Source organism: Lycium barbarum, chromosome 5, assembly GCF_019175385.1.
Source record: "Lycium barbarum isolate Lr01 chromosome 5, ASM1917538v2, whole genome shotgun sequence".
NCBI classification, from domain to species: domain Eukaryota; kingdom Viridiplantae; phylum Streptophyta; class Magnoliopsida; order Solanales; family Solanaceae; genus Lycium; species Lycium barbarum.
The window spans coordinates 24225910-24244252 of record NC_083341.1 but is presented as its reverse complement, the minus strand read 5'-3'; the positions used below and the strand labels follow the sequence as shown (position 1 = coordinate 24244252).

At 34.5% G+C, this 18343-nt stretch overlaps 2 protein-coding genes across 2 annotated transcripts; both read right to left on the bottom strand.

Moving 5' to 3' along the window:
- Positions 1-362: 362 nt before the first annotated feature.
- LOC132640744 (UDP-glucuronate 4-epimerase 3) lies at positions 363-2712 on the bottom strand. The gene has a single exon (XM_060357495.1). It carries the CDS (start codon positions 2111-2113, stop codon positions 800-802), a length of 1314 nt encoding a protein of 437 aa, XP_060213478.1. The 5' UTR covers positions 2114-2712; the 3' UTR covers positions 363-799.
- Positions 2713-9767: 7055 nt separating this feature from the next.
- LOC132640743 (3-phosphoshikimate 1-carboxyvinyltransferase 2) lies at positions 9768-18135 on the bottom strand. The gene is made up of 8 exons (XM_060357494.1): positions 17761-18135; positions 15791-16035; positions 14834-14987; positions 13188-13402; positions 12989-13106; positions 12048-12258; positions 10813-10874; positions 9768-10235 (listed from the first exon to the last, which is right to left on the bottom strand). Exons 1-8 carry the CDS (start codon positions 18079-18081, stop codon positions 10017-10019), a joined length of 1545 nt encoding a protein of 514 aa, XP_060213477.1. The 5' UTR covers positions 18082-18135; the 3' UTR covers positions 9768-10016.
- Positions 18136-18343: the final 208 nt, after the last annotated feature.

Below are 18343 nucleotides of genomic sequence, written 5' to 3'. Positions count from 1 at the left end.
TTAGCAAAATAGTGAAGGCTAAACTCTAGAAAGACTGATTTTATCAAAAGATACAATTTTTTTTTTTTTTGAGTAAAGAAGATACAAAAGTATTTTAATGGGTTATTACATGTGTCTAAGATTTTACATCTCATGTTGAGGATTGTTACAAGTAAAAGAAGTAAAAACTGTCTCCAAGACTCCTCAACTTTTAATAGTACAACATGAGATACATAATCTTAGATTTTGAATTAGAAGGATCTAACTTCAGCAACTATGTACGAGGAATGATCACAGAAAAGAAATATCAGAAAGTTGAAGCAACATAAATTAAAAACACATAACAGGATTAATCAAAATTATCTACTTAGAACACAACATCATCTTGATAAAGAAATATTCAATTTAAAAAGATTGTATACAGAGTGAACCCATATATGGAACTATCTCGTGCTACTTTTATTAGAATTTGACAGAGATGATACATGATCACTGTCCATCAATCAGCAGCAGCTCTATCTGTCATGAATTCTACAATTATAAAACTACAACAATTACACTTAAAAAGTGGAAAAAGAAATAAAAAAGATGGTTTCCGCTTGCATCTGATACATATCAACTTGCCCAGCAAACACCGTCCATCCACCACAAATTCTTCGTTGTGGGATCGGATGTGCCCCTTATATGGTATCATTACGATAAAGATCAAAAAAAAAAAAAAAAAAACAAAGGGGCAACAAACAGAGATACATTAAAATAATCATAAGAATCAAAGTGAAAAGAATTAATAGTCCTACCAACTCGATTGAATCAAAATATATCACTGCACGCTTTTCTTTCCATTACCATAGTAGCTTAAGTACCATCGAACAAATTTCTTCAATCCTGTCTGTAGATCTGTGGTAGGCTTATATCCGAGCTCCTTCTGAGCCGAGCTTATATTTGCATGAGTAAACTGCACATCTCCATTCCTTGGCAACTTCATAACCAATCTCTTAGCCTTTACCTTTAACAACTTCTCCAAAATACTAACAAGACTAGATACCGGGACAGGGGAAGTGTTACCCAAATTAAACACCCTCAATTGAGCCGGACCTTTTTTCTTCCCACCACTTCCAGTGCTCTTCTTAGCAGTGTCCAATGCCCCCAAACAACCCTTAACTATATCATCTATATAAGTAAAATCCCTCGCAACCGTGCCATGATTAGCTGCCTCGAATATTGGAATTGATTTCCCCTTCAATATATCCCTTGTGAAAAAGAAGTAAGCCATGTCTGGCCGACCCCACGGTCCATAAACCGTGAAAAATCTCAACCCCGTTATCGAAAGCCCGTATATATGATTATAAGTATGAGCAATTTCCTCACCAGCCTTTTTAGTAGCAGCATATAAACTAGCAGGCTGGTCAGTCCTATCCCTCTCCGAAAAAGGTACCTTAGTATTCAAACCATATACAGAACTCGAACTCGCCCACACAATAGCGGGTTGAGGATTCACACTTTTGCAAACTTCAAGCACATTAACAAGACCAGCAATATTACTATGCACGTACGAGCTAGGATTTTCCATAGCATATCTAACACCGGCTTGTGCAGCCAAATGCATAACATGAGTAAATTGAACAATTTCAAAAAGTTTCTTTAAGAGAACGACATCATTGATGTCGCTCTCAACAATGTGGACACCAGAGCGCTCTAACAGCTCTTGCCTCGCTCTTTTGAGCGAGGGATCATAATAATCATTGAAATTATCCAAACCTAAAACGCCGTCTCCACGGCGTTTCAAGGCAGCTGATACATGTGTTCCTACAAAACCAGCAGCCCCAGTAACCAAAACACAAATACCATTATGTGACCTGATTTTTGCCGAGTTCTTGATCTTTTTTTCCCATGCTGGACCACCATATGAGCTGGAACTAAGAGATCTACGTGATAGATCTTGAGAAACATCATTGGAACTAGATGGTGATCTGTAAAAGAATACAAAGATTAACCCAACAAAAACAAGTGACCAAAAAATTAGCTTGGCTAAAGAAAATTGTAGCCTAATAAGCCTATTATAAGGGGATTTATCAATCTTGAATTTTCCTGGAGTTGATGGTGTATTATCAATAATGTGCTTCATTTGAGACATTATTCTAAGCAAATCTTGAAAATTTGAACAATGCCAAGATCAAGAAAATCAACAAATCTTTTCCTGTGATGTTGCTTGATAAAAATTCAAGATTAGGGTTTGAGATATTTTTTTTTCGGTCCCCCAATGAAGGATTGATTCTTGATAATGTAACTGGGGATAGGAAAAAGAAAAGGGGTATGGAAATTATAGCACTTTATTTATATGAATAAGAATCTTATGGTTTCTTGGATGGTTATTGTTCAAGTTTACTTTTGTGGGTTTTTTTTTTTTTTTTTTTTGATTTGTAAAGAAGAAAGATTGATGATTGATTTAAGAAAAGGGTGGTGTGTTGACTAATTGGGGAGAGGAGGGAGAGGAATGAGGTTTGAAGAATTTAAAAAGGGAATAATGAAGATTTGGAGTGGACTAATAAGGGGGATAAAGAACAAAGTCAAAAGGAAAAGTAAAAATTAATGAAATGGATTAACTCTAAGCTTTTGATTAGAGATGTTTTTGTAAATGAAAGCTAAATTTTTTACCATTGCTGAGGTTCTTGGAGGAGAAAGAGTTGGGAGATGGGAGGAGGAGATTATTGCATTGATTGGTGGAGAAAAAAATCCTTAAAATTGAGGCCCTTATGTAGATAAATTGTTTACTTTAAATGGGAGTTTCTTGATTTTTGGAAAAGGGAATAAATTTGAGGTACATAAAAATTGTTTTACTTTAAATATGAGGGGAGTTTCTTGATTTTGGGAAGAGAGATTAATTTTGAGTCCTTGAGTTTCTCCGTCCATTTTTGTTTGTCATGGATACTTAAAATATATGTCCACTTTTATTAGTCCAATTTGAAAAATTAAGAGATAATTTACTATTTCATACATATTTTATCCTTGTTATTAGTTATTGAGTTGGAAACTTTAAGAAATTGTTAGTGATTGCACAACTTTTAAAGTATATTTGATTTATTTCAATTAACTTAGTAGGGCCGATATAGTAATTTGTCATTTTATTTATGACTTGTTAAGAGTATGCCAAGTCAATACAGGACAAGTAAAAATGAACGGAAGGGGTAAATACGAGGGGAGTTTGTTGATTTTGGAAAAAGGTATAAATTTGAGGTGTTTTTTTTTTTTTATTTGTTCACCATAGACTTTGCACACCCCTTAAGAATAATAAATGAAGTGTGTATTTTACTATAATACTCATATTAATTGATGTATGACTCCTTAGTGAATTTGAAAAATGATTTGGAATGAGCAATTAATGTTAAGTGTAAAACAGAAAAAATATTTTTTTTTTCTTGATATGCGAAAGTGGACAAGTAAAAGTTAAAATCTATTTTTGAAATAGTAGACAAGTAAAAGTGAACGGAGGGAGTACATAAAAAAATGTTCAAATATGAGGGGAGTTTGTTGATTTTGGGAAAAGGGATTAAGGTTTAAGTGTTCTTGAAGTATGAGTGAAATGTGGATGGTTTGTTGGAGATGGGAGTGGACGAGATTTTGGGGCTAATTATGAGGGGCTTCTAATTTACACCTCATTGGTTGGTGGAAAAGATTTATAGGGATTTGATGATTTTGAACATCCACGTTCCTCGCTAATTTCAATTCTTTGATAACAATGATAGTGATAGCGTGATGATCCAACTTACTCACACTCAAGTGACCTAACAATGGAGGATAGAGTGTATTTGGTTGAGAATTTAAATTGAATTCGTATTTTGGACACAAAATGGAGATACATATGTGAACTACTAAACTCTCAGGGGTCGTTTGGTGCATGGTATAAGCTGGGATATCCCGGCACTAATTTTTTGTACCATGTTTGGTAGAAGGTATAAACTTATCCTGGAATAAATTTATACCTTGTACCAAACAAAGTATAAAATGCATCCCATCCCAAGAGATGGGATATCCCCTCTTATCCCACTTATACTGGGATTATTTTATACCATCTTTTAGATGGTATAAAATAATCCCGATAGATGGGATAAATTAGTCCCAGAATTATAATCCCGAAATAATTTTGACTACCTACCAAACGACCCCTTGAATTACATTAACTTCTAATTTAATTTTAGAAGTATAATGAATTTAACAGTAAAATCATCAAATTTAAATCTTGAATTCGTCTTTGATATCAGACTACATTAGTTGTTGAGGTTAGTAATAAAACTTGAGGTAATAATATAAATAATTAACTAGAGTTAAGTGATAACACAATCTAAAATTGAAAATATGTCCTAACATAGTGAAAATGGTTTAAATTTGCTATTCTTCCACCTATTGAACCCTAATTGCCTTTAACATTAAATTTCAGGTTAAAAGTAATCCTTCCACCTATTGGACCCCAATTAACGTTAATTATTGGGTTAAAAATATCCATCCTTTTGACGAAATTATAAGATGACACTTGTAAGACTTTAATTAAATAGGTTGTACTGATCTATTATTCACGTGGCTTCAATCATAAATAACCCGACCCAACCGGTTAACCCAAAACAACTATTGGTGGTGTCAACTTCACAAGGCTAGAAAACATTGAGTTCCGCAACCAACAAATCCCACAATAAATTTCCGAGTTTAAAATTCTCCTCAAGCTCTAATGATCCTTCAATTATAGTGATCCAAAGTTTTCTGGCTCAAATAAAATTAAAACAACAAGTATTGACATAAATCGTTTTTAATAATGGTTTTTCTGCGTCATAAAATCAACAAACTTCAAAAAAATCCACAAGCTTCAAATTTGTTCGTATATCTACTTCGTTCGATGCTTCATGTTTTGTGATTGAATGGATTCAAAAGACAACAATATTTTCTTCGTTGCGATTTTTGGTTCAAAATCCGTGCTGAACAAATAAATTTGGAGGGGTCAGGTTATTTATTGGTTGGGTCTCTAATAGCCACGTGGACCAATAAATCAATATCACCAATTTAATTAAAGTCCACATATGTCATCTCATAATTCTGTTAAAAGGAAGGATATTTTTAACCATAAGGACAATCGGGGTCCAATAGATTGAAGGAGAGCAAATTTAAATCATTTTCTATATGTTAGGGGTGTTTTTGACGTTTTTCATAAAAACACATATTTTTAGTAGAGTAGTATAAATACCAAACTTACTCACATCTCATTATAACATATTTATGGCAAACTCGCTTCCATTTTGCTTTGTTTTTCTGTACTTATCGTTATTGAATTAAAAAATAAGGGAATGGAAAGTAGCTTAATTACTATTAAAAATGGAGATGAGTAGATAAGGTGAAATGGTAGATATGTAAACATCTCGTCTCAAATGCAAGAACATTAGCATAATATAGTATGAACTTGATGCATATATAGCTCAAGAATGCTGTTTTTTTCTCATAATTCCATTTATAGACAAGAATATGTCTTGAAAAAGTCCAAACAAATAAAACTAGTGTAAATCATGATCTTCTTTGCCTTCATCTAACTCAAAATCATTCCGTATTGTAATATTGCACGAAGAATTTGAGAAATATAAGTGTCTTGGTGGTAAAATACTCCAGAACTGGTGTTCCGAATACGTTATCACTAAGGATTTGCTCTTTCCAATTATGAGATTATGTAAGAAAGGCTTTACTTCTTACTTTGTACTAAGAAAGGTTTTACTTCTAACTTTGTACCTCAAACCATAGTTATAAGCTTTTAAGGAAAAAGGGACATATTTGCCTCTGAATTATATGAAATAATTTAAATTTGCGCATGAAAAAGCGGGGTCAAAAGTTCTAAACTACCCACCTCCAAAGTCATTCTTTTAAATCTTATTCTTAAAAAGATTCAAGGTAGCCGCCCCTATGATAATGTTATTGAAGTCATTGTATTAGGCTCCAAAAAATTAAGGCCTAAAATAACGTTTATTGTTATTTTTCTTCTTCTTGATAGGGAGCATTTAGCTTTTTTAATTGATAACCATAAACAGAAGTTACTGATGCAACTTTAAATGGGAGAAACAAGATAAAGCCCCAAAAAGGAGGTAGAAGTTACTTATGCACATCTCAACCATGCCTTTGTTCTCGGTTTGGGCTAGAAAATTGAAGTGTGAGGTGTTGAGTTAATACTAAAGCTCTAAAAAGGAGACAGAGTCATGTGCGAGTCACACTTTAGTTTTAGGTAATAGAACAAACAAACTTGTAAGCAAGGCAAAAGATCCTACTTTTTAAGAATGAAAACCCTCCAACACATTTAGGACGGATTATGTAAATTCAGCTAAACTCATTACTTTCAGCTTAAATTTTATATTTATGCATATATACAATCATAAAATATAATAAAATCATGCTCTTTCACCCCTGCCTTTTATCAACTTAGCTTCATTCTGCTCAGGGGCAGTGTCACAATGGTGATCACGAGTTCGGCAGAATCCAGTAACTTTAGCTCATACTCTATATTTGTGTGAACGAATTCACTTAAATATGTACAAATAATCTATTCAGAACCCAGTAAACAGAAGTATCTTGGCTCCGCCTCTGATTGCTTATGTTCCACTGTTTGTTAGTTAGCTATCTGTTAATTTGTGTGCAAATGTTGGCGTCAAAACTTGGTAGAATCAAACTCAACTTTCTTTTCAATTAGCTGCCCTTAACGTAAAGTCTCAAAACTTTGCCTATCTAGGACCTTAAAAGAATAGGGAAAGAAATGAGAAATGAGGGAAGGCAAACGAAAAATAGTTTGACATTCTTGATGCTCCCTTTAATTCCTTTTATTTGTCGCTTTAGCCAAATAAATTTGGAAAAAATGATTGTCTAAACCAGAAGGCCCTAACTTTTTCTTAAAAGGTAAAATTACTCAAATGATTACCTTATTGAATTGAGACGGTATTTTGTAAATACGTAATTATCTTGAATATATTAACCATTTTTTTCTTTTCCGATCGCCTGGGAGGGACAAAAGAAAGATATTATAGCTTCCTACCATTTGTAACTACCCTTTTAAATATTACCATTTGTAGCTACATTTTGGCAAAATAGTGTATGTTTTCGCGTGTCAACAAATACACGAGAACATGGTAAAAAAAAAGGATCCTTGATTTTAGCCTTTAACGGTGGAGCTATTAAATTAGATATTAATATTATTATTTTTGATGTATTTTAGTGATTTTTTTTTTTTTTGCTTTGATGTATTCCAGTGATTTTTTTTTCTATAATGTATTTCCGTGTCTTTTTTTTTTATGTATTTCAGTGATTTTTTTTATGTATTTTAGTGATTTTTTTTTTTTTTTTGCTTTGATGTATTCCAGTGATTTTTTTTTCTATAATGTATTTCCGTGTCTTTTTTTTTTTTATGTATTTCAGTGATTTTTTTTTATGTATTTTAGTGATTTTTTTTTTTTGATGTATTTCAGTGGCTTTTTTTTGATGTATTTCAAATACATTGTGTACATTCCAACTACATATGAAGCCAAATACATTCAAATTTTCGTATATTTGAATGGATTTCAACAAATACATTCAGATACAAGACAAAAAATTTCAAATACATGACAAATACATTAAAAACAGTGTGTTTGGCTATTAACAAAAATACAATAAAAAATACACTAAAAAAATACAAAAGAGAAATACATTCAAAAACAATGTATTTGTGAGATGTAGATTTTTTGAATGTATTTGTATTTGACTTTTAACAAATACACACAAAAATCCAAAAAATACACACGGCCAGATCTGAGACACCACCAAAAACCCTAATCTCTCCACCACCACCAAAACCCTAATCTGAGACACCACCACCACCAAAAACCCTAATCTGAGACACCACCACCTCTAAAAACCCTAATCTCTCCACCACCACTAAAACCCTAATCTCTCCACCTCCACGTCATCTTCTCTGCCGCCATCTCAAAATCAGTGCTATCGCCTCCACCACCAAAAATACACACGGCCAGATCTGTGCCATCGTTGTCTGCATCTTCTTCTTCCTCACCGAGTCTTCATCGTCGTCGTCTGCATCGTGTGCCATCTCAGGCCACTCAATCGACAGGTGTTTGAGTAACAATCTGACCATCTTCTTCCTTGAAAGTAACGATGCAGATGGCGGATAGAGTGAAAAGAGAGAGAGAGAGAGAGAGAGAGGTGAGCACAGAGGGAGAGGGAGAAGAGAGAGAGAGAGGGGCGGCGCGGCCGTGGTGGTGGTGGTTGAGAGAAGGGGAGAGAGTTTTTTTTAGGGTTTTGAGAAACGAAAAATCTGAAATGGGTAGTAATTGGGAAACAAGAAACATATATGTATTTGAGTATGTATTTTTTATATAGCTATCAATAGTAATTTATAAAAGTTAATTAGCTACTAAATATAATTAAATAAAAGGGTAGTTAATATTAATAATTAGGTCTTAAAAGAAACTATAATGAGTAAAAATTCCTTCTTAGAAATCTACCGTTGCTCCAATAAATAACTTACACAATTTTGATAAAGAGTAATTTAGTCAAATAACCCTTATAGTATGCTGTTAAATAATTTTCTTAACAAAAGTGTGAAAACCTTTACGAAAATTAAAAAAAGGACCGGAGAGAGAACAGTTTGTTCTAATTATTTTTTAGCATACTGCACATATTTTGGCAACTTCTTCACATGGAGCAGGCGCTGTTAATTTCCCATTATATATCAAAATGAGTGAGATTCTTTTCTCAATATTATTTTCTTAAGTACTACTCTTCATTTTGATTTATCTGTACTGACCCCATTTAGCATTAGCTACTAAATTAGGGGTTCTTTACATCCTTTTCCATTGTTCAGTTTCCATTTACTCTTTCTGATAGTATACGCCAACGTGTTTAACTAACATAAAAATCCTTAAGCCTATGCTCAAGTAATTGACATTGCACTTTCTCAGGGACTCCTAGATTAGTCGGTTCCTAGCCTATTAAAACTTTGTACTATTAAGTATTAACCAAGGAAACATGCACTTTGTTGGTGACACTAAAGAAAACGTTATTCAATTCACTAGTGCAACTGAAGGTACGTACCCTCTTTTGGACTAAAACAAGAAAGAATTCTAATAGTTTTTTTTTATCCAATGAAGAGATTCCAAGTTTTCCCCTAAACAACAATTTATGCTTCAAAATTTGTGACTCCCTATTCCCATACCCTTTTTTGGAGTAAAATGAAAGAAGCCAAGGTGATTATTGGTTTCATCTGTCAAACAAATTGCATGTGCTACTTGGGGAATCTTATGATTGTTGCTTGAGATTGTTTTAAAAGAAAAACTAATTGTTTATGACTGTTTTTGTTTTTTTGGTGGCGAAGACTAACATGTTTACATCATAAGCTTCATTTACTATAATTTGTGATATTTGAAAAAGAAAATTATTGCGTGTCATAGAGATGAATTAATTGATTGCTTGTGGTTCCCAAAATTGCAAGAGTTCAAGTTATAAGTAGATTTTTTTTTTAAAAAAAGAGACTAATGAGACCAAGATGAAGACAAATAATGGCGCAACTGGAAGGAAGAAGGCAGTTGTAAAAGAATAAGAGGAATTGATCCTTTTTTAAAAAAGAGAAACAAGAAATACATATTAGAAAAAGGAAAAAAGGTTGAATACATAGACAGCCCCTCCAAAAAGTGTAACAAAATTCATTTAGACACATCAATTGAGGCCATGACCCACAAGCAAATCAATAAAATAAACCAGTAAGTAACTCAACCAGATCATTCACAAAATTCAATCAATAAAATAAGAAAATAGTACTAGTACTCTTCGCGCTAGCCCATACTAGGAATTCTTAACTCTATTACAGTATACATTCCTTCAAAGACAAAAAGGAGCTCAACTTGAACAAATACACAGAACATCATCACATGGCAAATACGCCCATCAGATACCAGTTATAACCTGTCTTGTACATGATCTAAATAATTTCACATGTTCTTACTTACACTCTGCAACATAAGGAAGCGGTTTCAATGCTTGGAGTACTGCTGAAGGACATCAAAGTAGTTCGGGAAGGTCTTCCGCGTGCAGCCAGGGTCGTTGATGGTGACCGGAACATCTGCACAAGCAGCAAGAGAAAAAGCCATGGCCATTCTGTGATCGTCGTATGTATCAATATCGGTCACATTTAATTTCTCCGGTGGACTGATTATGCAGTAGTCAGGTCCTTCTTCAACTGTTGCTCCCAACTACAATTTTCATGCAAAAATGGCAAGAGTAAGGGGGGGAAAAAACAGAGAACGAAAATGGAAGAAAATACAAGGACAATTTCTTCAACATTAGGCCTGGGAGGTGTGGTCACAGGGGTGGCAAAATCGACCCATGTAAACTCGACCCCCCACCCCAACCCGTTTAAGTTTGGGCTGGTTATTAATCCGCACATTTATTAGCTCAGCCCAACAAAAATTGGGCTGATATGTAGCTCAAATTGACCCATGAGAAATCTTGTCAAAATAGTTATAAATAGAATTTTTTTATTTGATATGTTTATGTAGCCATAATAAAGATTTTTTTTTTATTAGGTTCCAAACAATTATGAAAGAACAAATAAGGAAATTAAAACTTAGTAAGAATTGGATGAGTTGGGTTATGCCCCGCTTTTTAGTCCATTTCAGCCCATGTAACTTTTGGGCGGGTCAATAACCCGTCCATTTATTAACTCAGTTCATTTTGACCTGCCCAAATTCAGCCCAACCCACCCATTTAACACCCCTAAACACTAGGCTTGGGAGGTGTAAAATGTGTTGAAAGCAGCAAGGAGTTTACCTTCCTAAGTTCTGTGCATATGGCGATCATGCGCTCAGTTTCCTTGACTCTCCAACTGGCAACTGATAAAAGAGAAAAGAGCACAATAAAGAAAGATGGAAGAACAGGGAAAAGATAAATGAAACGGACTGTGAACATTATGCACTGCTCAAATGAAAATTTTGCTAAAGGTTAATAATTTAAGCCATTGCTATATGAACTTAGCCAAACACTATGGTATAGATTTTGTTTTTTGATCTGCAGTATAAAGATCATCGGACTCAGCACATAGATATGCAGAACCTTTTTTAGAGCTTGTCGAACACGTGGAAGTATAAATCAACTTTCAGTTTCTTCTATCATATCTAACCAAATACACATGATCTTTAGTACATTGGTATGAGTAGGTTAGACGGATCCTTCAAATTATTAGTAAAATGACAAGAAGTGAAGGTACCAGTTATGGAAACATATCAGTATATGATACTCATTTCAAAGTCATTTTCTTTTTTAAGCAAAGCAATTTGAGTACAACCGTGTACTCAAGAATGAGGGAATATCAACATCAAACTATCACTAATCAAAAAATGAATCTAAAATACTGATTTATCCACATTGACAGAAGAAGAATTGAACCCTATTTCTTAAGGAGAATTGAACCCATGACCCCAAAGTTTTGGTACGAACATTCATTCTCGCAAATTACAGGCTCGGAGAGAAAACATCAGAAGTTTCTGAATTTGGTGGAGGTTTCTTAAATTTCACTATCACAAAAGACACCCAATTTCTAGAGGCCAGCGCTATTATATCCGGAAGAAAATCCATGATGCACGTCATGCACATAACAGGCTTCCAACTAATTTATATTGAACTTATGTCAGAGCATTCCATATTAAACCCAGAAATAGGGCGAGCTCATCCTAATGTGATAGACTAAATACGAAAAATTTACCAAAGCTGGATAAGTCCTGAGAAGGTATTCGAAAACCTCTTTGCTATAAACTAGTCACTTAAGTTTTATTTCCAGCACATTCTTTTTATAACAGAGAAATCCCCGAGGGACAGAGACGCATGGTCTGAAACTCGTTAGATATTTTCAGCTAGTACATTATGTGAGTAATTATGAAGGGAAATTCTCTTAAGATTTTGGATATAGCAGCATAGGGCATCTGGTCCCACTCAGCTAGTTAATTATGCAAGAAATAGAAAGAAAACTTTGAATTCCATCTGATTGCCAGAAAGTAAGCTAACTGTACCGTCTCTTATAGCAGTGGGACCATCAGCAAAAAGTGCAACTACAGCAAGTGTCATGGCAACATCAGGCATTTTATTCATGTTCACATCAATGGCACGCAAATGCTTCCTTCCAGAAGAATTCCTTGGTGGTCCTTTGACTGTGACGCTATTCTCTGTCCACGTAACTTCTGCTCCCATTTTCTCAAGAACCTCAGCAAATTTCACATCCCCCTTCACAAAGGCAAACATAAAAGACACAAATCAGATGTTCTAACTTTAAATATGTAAGTCATCTCAATGCAGTCCTCAATTTGGGTGCTACTGTAAAGGATGTATCATTCACCTAATACTCATTAATACCTAACAAAACTAAAGGGATTTTCATTTTTGTCCCATTCGCTGAAATTAATCACGGGCGCTAGACAAAATATACAAAACCTATACACTGATTATGTATATTTATTTATGTATACTATTTGTATATTTTGTGTATACAATATGTATGATATGTATATTATAATGAATATACAAAACCTATACAACTGCAGGTTATTTTTCTTTTGAGAAGTCCCAAAAATGTAAATAGCCCAAACCTCTGAGCTTGTTGACAGACAAGATGTGAGTATACATTAGGTTGCTAACACAAAGTCAACGCGGAAAGATAACAGCGAGGTTCAGAATGCAGACCCCATCCCCAGGCTCAAATAGCTTGAGAAATACTCCCTCCGTCCCATTTTATGTGAAGGTGTTCGACTGGGCACAGAGTTTAAGAATGAAAGTAAGACTTTTGAAACTTGTGGTATAAAACAAGCATTAGATATTTGTATGGCTATAAATCATCTCACTAAGGGTAAAATGAAAAATTTAAAGTTATATTTTTACTAAATGTTGAAAGATGTCATTCTTTTCGGGACTGACTAAAAAGGAAAGAGTGTCACATAAATTGGGACGGATGGAGTACCTGTAAACTGTTTGTCCCACAACCTTCAACAGTTATGGTTCCACCTGTGACAGCCGCACCGGCCAAGAAGTAACTAGCACTTGAAGCATCACCTTCCACATAAGCTTTTCCAGGAGACCTAAGATTTCATCGATTGCTACTTCAGCTGTTTTTGGTAGTCAACTTCTCAAGCCATTAGAATGACCGAAAACAGACTTACTTGTATTTCTGACCTCCTCGGACGAAGAACCTGTCCCAGCTACTGCTGTGCTCCACCAAAATACCAAATCGTTCCATCAACTTTAATGTCATTTCGACATAAGGTACAGATATAAGTTTGTCAATGATTTCAATCTCGACATCTCCTAAAGCCAGTGGAGCAGCCATAACCAGAGCAGTCAAGTATTGGCTGCTAATGGATCCAGACAGCTTCACCTAAAAGATAGAAAAGCAAGAATTTCTGAATGATAATGGTATTCTATGCTTCAGAAAAAATAAAATAAAAGCTGAATAGTGAATAGGAACCACCGATAACATAAGAACCAGGATTCATCGATACATTCACAAGAGAAAGCAAAATAAAATTCTTCTGAAAAGAAGCTAACTAGTGAACCAAGGGCAACATAAGAATCAGGATTCATCAATATGTTCGAAGCAAAATTAATATATCTTCTTCTCTTTAGTAGCTGAGCAAGTCCCTAAGGAAAAGCTGAATAGGAGAAACCAGTAGCTCTGGCAGAACAAGTTACTCAACAATTGGTCAAATTTGCCCTTTCTTTTAGGACTTCTTAAGAGGACTGAAACTTAAAGAGGCCAAAGAGACCGTCCCAGAACACTGTAATAGCAAATTATTATTCATCAAGTAATGTTGCTGGTCCTACCCATAGTAGTCATTGAGGTTTATTGCTTAGCTTCTTCCTTGTTTTAGGTAAGTTTTATTATTTCAATCCGCTTTGGTTTAGGACGTGTTTGACACTCCCTCCATCCAATTTAGGTGTTTTCATTTATTACCCCATGACATTTATTGTAAAGGTTGAAGTTTCATTATTTTTATATTAAAGTTGAATAAAGTGGAGATAGAGGTGACTTTCAAAGTATTTGAACCTTTTTAAATATAAAAATGTGCTTCTATAGTAATACCTTTTTCATAGATTAGAATAATTGAAATAATTAAGAAGAGTGATGGAAATAAGTTACTCTGCAAAGAAAGTGGAGAAATATTCCAACTATAAATAAAGATTAGGACAACAGCTAATTTAGAAATGTGAGAGAATTGTTTTTTTTTTTCCCTCAAAGAAGCTCTTGATTGACACGAACCATGAATCCTATATTGATTGGTAATATTGTTCCAGAATCTTATTTCTTAAAAATACAGCTAGCTACATTTCTTTGAGCTTCATACAGTTTTGTTATCATTCAACTTACTGCTGTTGAGGAATTTAGAGTTTGGCTTTTGAATTCATTCATAGAAGTTAGAACGTAGGATATCTTTGCTTTAAGCCGGCTATTGGTCTTCCTTGGAAATGATCTCTTTGTCTACAAACATTTAGACTTTGGAAACATTAACCTATAGGAACAGAATAGTTCCTTTAAACCATACACGAAAAAAGGTATGTCTAATGCACTGGAAATTTACAGTATTCAAAATTATGAGAAACATATTTTCGCTTACTAAGCGACGATATATACTCAAATGTATTCTCGAAATAGGTTAGACAATGCCAATTTCTTCCAGCTATAGAGTACTTTAACTTTATAGGCAAAGAAATCTTGGCTTGTGCATCCTAGTTATTTATTCATATTACAGTTTTAAGATGTTATTTATTAACATTTTAAATATGGCATATTAGAATTTGTAATCTTCACCTTCCCTCCCGGAAGACCTCCCTTGCTGACGATTCGAACAGGAGGACATTTCGTACCGAGGAAACAATCAACCTCTGCACCAAGCTGCTTCAGACCATCAACCAAATCACCAATCGGTCGTTCTCTCATTCGAGGAACTCCATCAAGTACATACCTGTAGCAAAAAAATGACCTATTAGAGTTAGTAATGCTGTATTGTTTTAATCAATAAAATTACCTGCCAATAAAGAAGCACTGAGAAAATGGTAAGACAAATGTCCGTACCATTGTACGCATCATACAAACTTTTCAAGATCTAGTAGACATCTAATCATTCATGGTCTCAAAACCTCAAGCTGCTAACAAATACCTTACAGGAAATCGATTTAGCTATCTATGTCAAGAAAATTTATAGCCTGTTTGGCCAAGCTTCTCCAAGGCCAAAAGTGTAAAGAAAAAAAATGCTTTTTTTTCCAAAGTTGAGGTATTTGACCACACTTTTAGGAGAAGAAAAGGTGCTTTTGAGTAGAAGCAGAAGCTGTTTTTGAGAAGCTGAAAAAGTAGTTTCTCCCCAAAAATACCTTTTTGAAAAGCACTTTTGAAAAAATACTCTTAGAAACACTTTTTAAAAGCTTGGCCAAACACTAATTGCTGCTCACAGGTGCTTTTCAAATTGATTAGCCAAACACAAATTGCTTCTCAGCAAAAGTACTTTTCTGAAAAGTACTTTTCAGAATAAGCTGATTTTAGAAGACTGGCCAAACAGGCTATTAGTCAAAAATACCAAAAAGGAAATTCATGAAGAATATCAGAATAGCTTTAACTGCAATAAATCAATTAGCTTCAATACCAAGCTAGTTAGGTCGGCGTAATGAATAATCTCTAATCATTTCGCTCAATTTAGGCCCATTCCATTCCAATTGCTTTAACTGCAAACTAAAAGAATAAAGTGGTATTAGAAAAAGGAAGATATTAGACCTTGAATTTCCACCAGCTACAGCAACTGCTGCTGTTAGTGGCCGCATAGCAGTTCCTGCATTTCCAAGGAAAAGTTGAATTTCTTCGTTGGAGTCTTTACCAACAGGGAACAGCCCACCACAACCTTCAACAACAGCTCGTTGGTTTGCACTGTCTTCTTCTACTTTCAGTCCAAGTGTTTTTAAGGCACCAAGCATGTAATGAATATCATCACTACTTAGCAAATTGTCAACCACAGTGGTTCCCTGAAATTCAAATGCAAGTCACGTTTAATGGCCACAAAATATTGTTGAGATATATAGCGAACAAAATAAAGTAAAAGATTCTTTACATACATTTCAATGTAACGACCATCTTATGCAAAACTGCAAAAGAATGAAAAATGAGAAATTTTCGCAGCTTAAAGAAGTTCACAAAGTTGATCATGGTTCAGAGCTATTATGCTATATAAGTCGTCCAAGCCGCCTTCATCTTTAGAAGAGATAATCCTAGTAGGTAATAGCACCTTATACTTCGACTAAGGTGTTGCTAAGAACGCACTTTCCTACCCACACTAACTTTCCTAAGGGGGAAAAGAAGAGAAAACTTCAATGTTGAAGAAACACATCAAGTTAAGTGTTAAATGATAAACAATGATAAACTTGAATCATGAGTCCTTTTTCTTTTCTTTTTGCCTCCCTTTCATAGTAAGCAGGCAAAGCATACCATTTCGACCATATATTGGCTGTATAGATTGTTCTCATACAGAGTCATTCTTGTGTTGTGCTATCTGATGCACCACTGAACACCCGATCCCACCCTAATACTATTTCTATGTGGTCACAAGGATGAAAAAACCACAAAGGGATGCTGGAGAAAGACGAAACAGAAATGCATGATAACAGATTCTTCGAAACCAAGGTGGCCCCTATTGCAACCATAAGAAAGATACATGCATTATGCAACACATTTGGCGTCGTTTGGTTGTAAAGGAACCATGCATAGCACTAAACAGGCAGCCGCCGAATACACTGACTACATCTAACATGTTATAGGAATAATCAACCCCATTACATAATCATGCATAAGTAAATATAGTGTTTGATTGGTTGCTTGACTTATGCAACATTTGGTTGATAGTAATAAATAATACCCCATTAAGGGGTCGTTTGGTTGCTGGTTAGGAAGGAAATTATCCATGTACTTATTAATTTCAGCACAATTAGTACCGTGTTTGGTAGCATTTTAGTCATTATGTATAAAATTCAACACACCAAGTACGGTTTAATTACCAGTTTATAATCCCGCATAACTAAAACATGTATAAGTTATGAGTCAATTTACGTATAATTTTAGGCACGATAGAAGATGGAGACCCTGCAAACTAAACCTTGCATAACTAATCACTGCATAACTAATACCTGCATAACTCTAACCAGCAACCAAACAACCCCTAAATTATATGAGTAATTTATGTATTACTTTATGCGGAATAAAATGTGATAAAAAAACATGCATTAGCAATGCAAACATTAAACTCAGGGGTGGATTTACATATAGGGTAAATTTTCTGTGTTTATATGCATATATTAACTTTTGAACACACTGAATAAATTATATTTAGCTTTTTTTTTTTTTTCCGAACAACCTGAATGAAAATCTTGCATCCGCGACTGATTAAACTATGTAAAGACAAAAATTCTTTCACGTATTACAATCTCTTCATTCATCACCACATCACAATTCCTTCAATATTAATCATTGCATAACAACAACAACAGCCCAGTGAAATCCCACATCTTGGGGTCTGGGGAGGGTATAATGTACGCAGACCTTATTCCTACCAAGGTAGGATGGCTGTTTCCGAGATTAATCATTGCATAAATAACTAAAATGTGAACCAAACACACTAAAAATTGGCTACTTGTTCAGATAGTGCAGCAAGAAGGAGAATGCGATTGGACCAAACACACTAAAAATTGGCTACTTACTTCAGATAGTGCAGCAAGAAGGAGAATGCGATTGGATAATGATTTAGAGCCAGGTAATTTAACAGTGCCTGATATTTCTTTAATGGGTTGCAACACAACATCAGAGGTTGTAGCCATTGATGATGCTGAAATCCTAAAAGAAGAAGACTTTGTTGTCAAAACTGAATCTTTTTTCAAGACCCATGTAGATTTTGATGAATTTTTCAGATTTTTAGATCCAAAAGAAAGAGAAGGTGAAAATGTGGGGAGTTGGGGTTTATGAATATTGGAATTGGGATGAAGGGTTTGTATCCCTTGTGTCATGTTGTTAATCTGTGCCATTTTTTAGTGTGTTCTGTATGTTATGTCTTTGGTAGTTGATATGCAAAAGTTTGAGTCTTTAGCTTCTTCTTTTTCTAGTTTTGTTTTTTTTATTTACTAAGGGCATGTTTGGAATGCCACCCAGGTAATTGGAATTGGGTGTAATTACATAATTTGACTTGTTTGTTTGACCAGGTAATTACACATTTGGGTGGGAATTGGGTGTAATTGAGAGGGTGTAATTACACTCTCCAATTCTCAAGGGGGACTGAGGATTGGGTGT

What these genes read in the sequence shown, in the direction of transcription:
- LOC132640744 (XM_060357495.1), bottom strand. Translation starts at nt 2,113, where the DNA reads ATGTCTCAAATGAAGCACATTATTGATAATACACCATCAACTCCAGGA.
- LOC132640743 (XM_060357494.1), bottom strand. Translation starts at nt 18,081, where the DNA reads ATGGCACAGATTAACAACATGACACAAGGGATACAAACCCTTCATCCC. An exon ending in GTGGGACAAACAGTTTACAG is followed by an intron (nt 12,259 to 12,988) that starts GTACTCCATCCG and finishes GCCTTTGTGAAG; the next exon opens with GGGGATGTGAAATTTGCTGA. An exon ending in TATGCACAGAACTTAGGAAG is followed by an intron (nt 10,236 to 10,812) that starts GTAAACTCCTTG and finishes TGAAAATTGTAG; the next exon opens with TTGGGAGCAACAGTTGAAGA.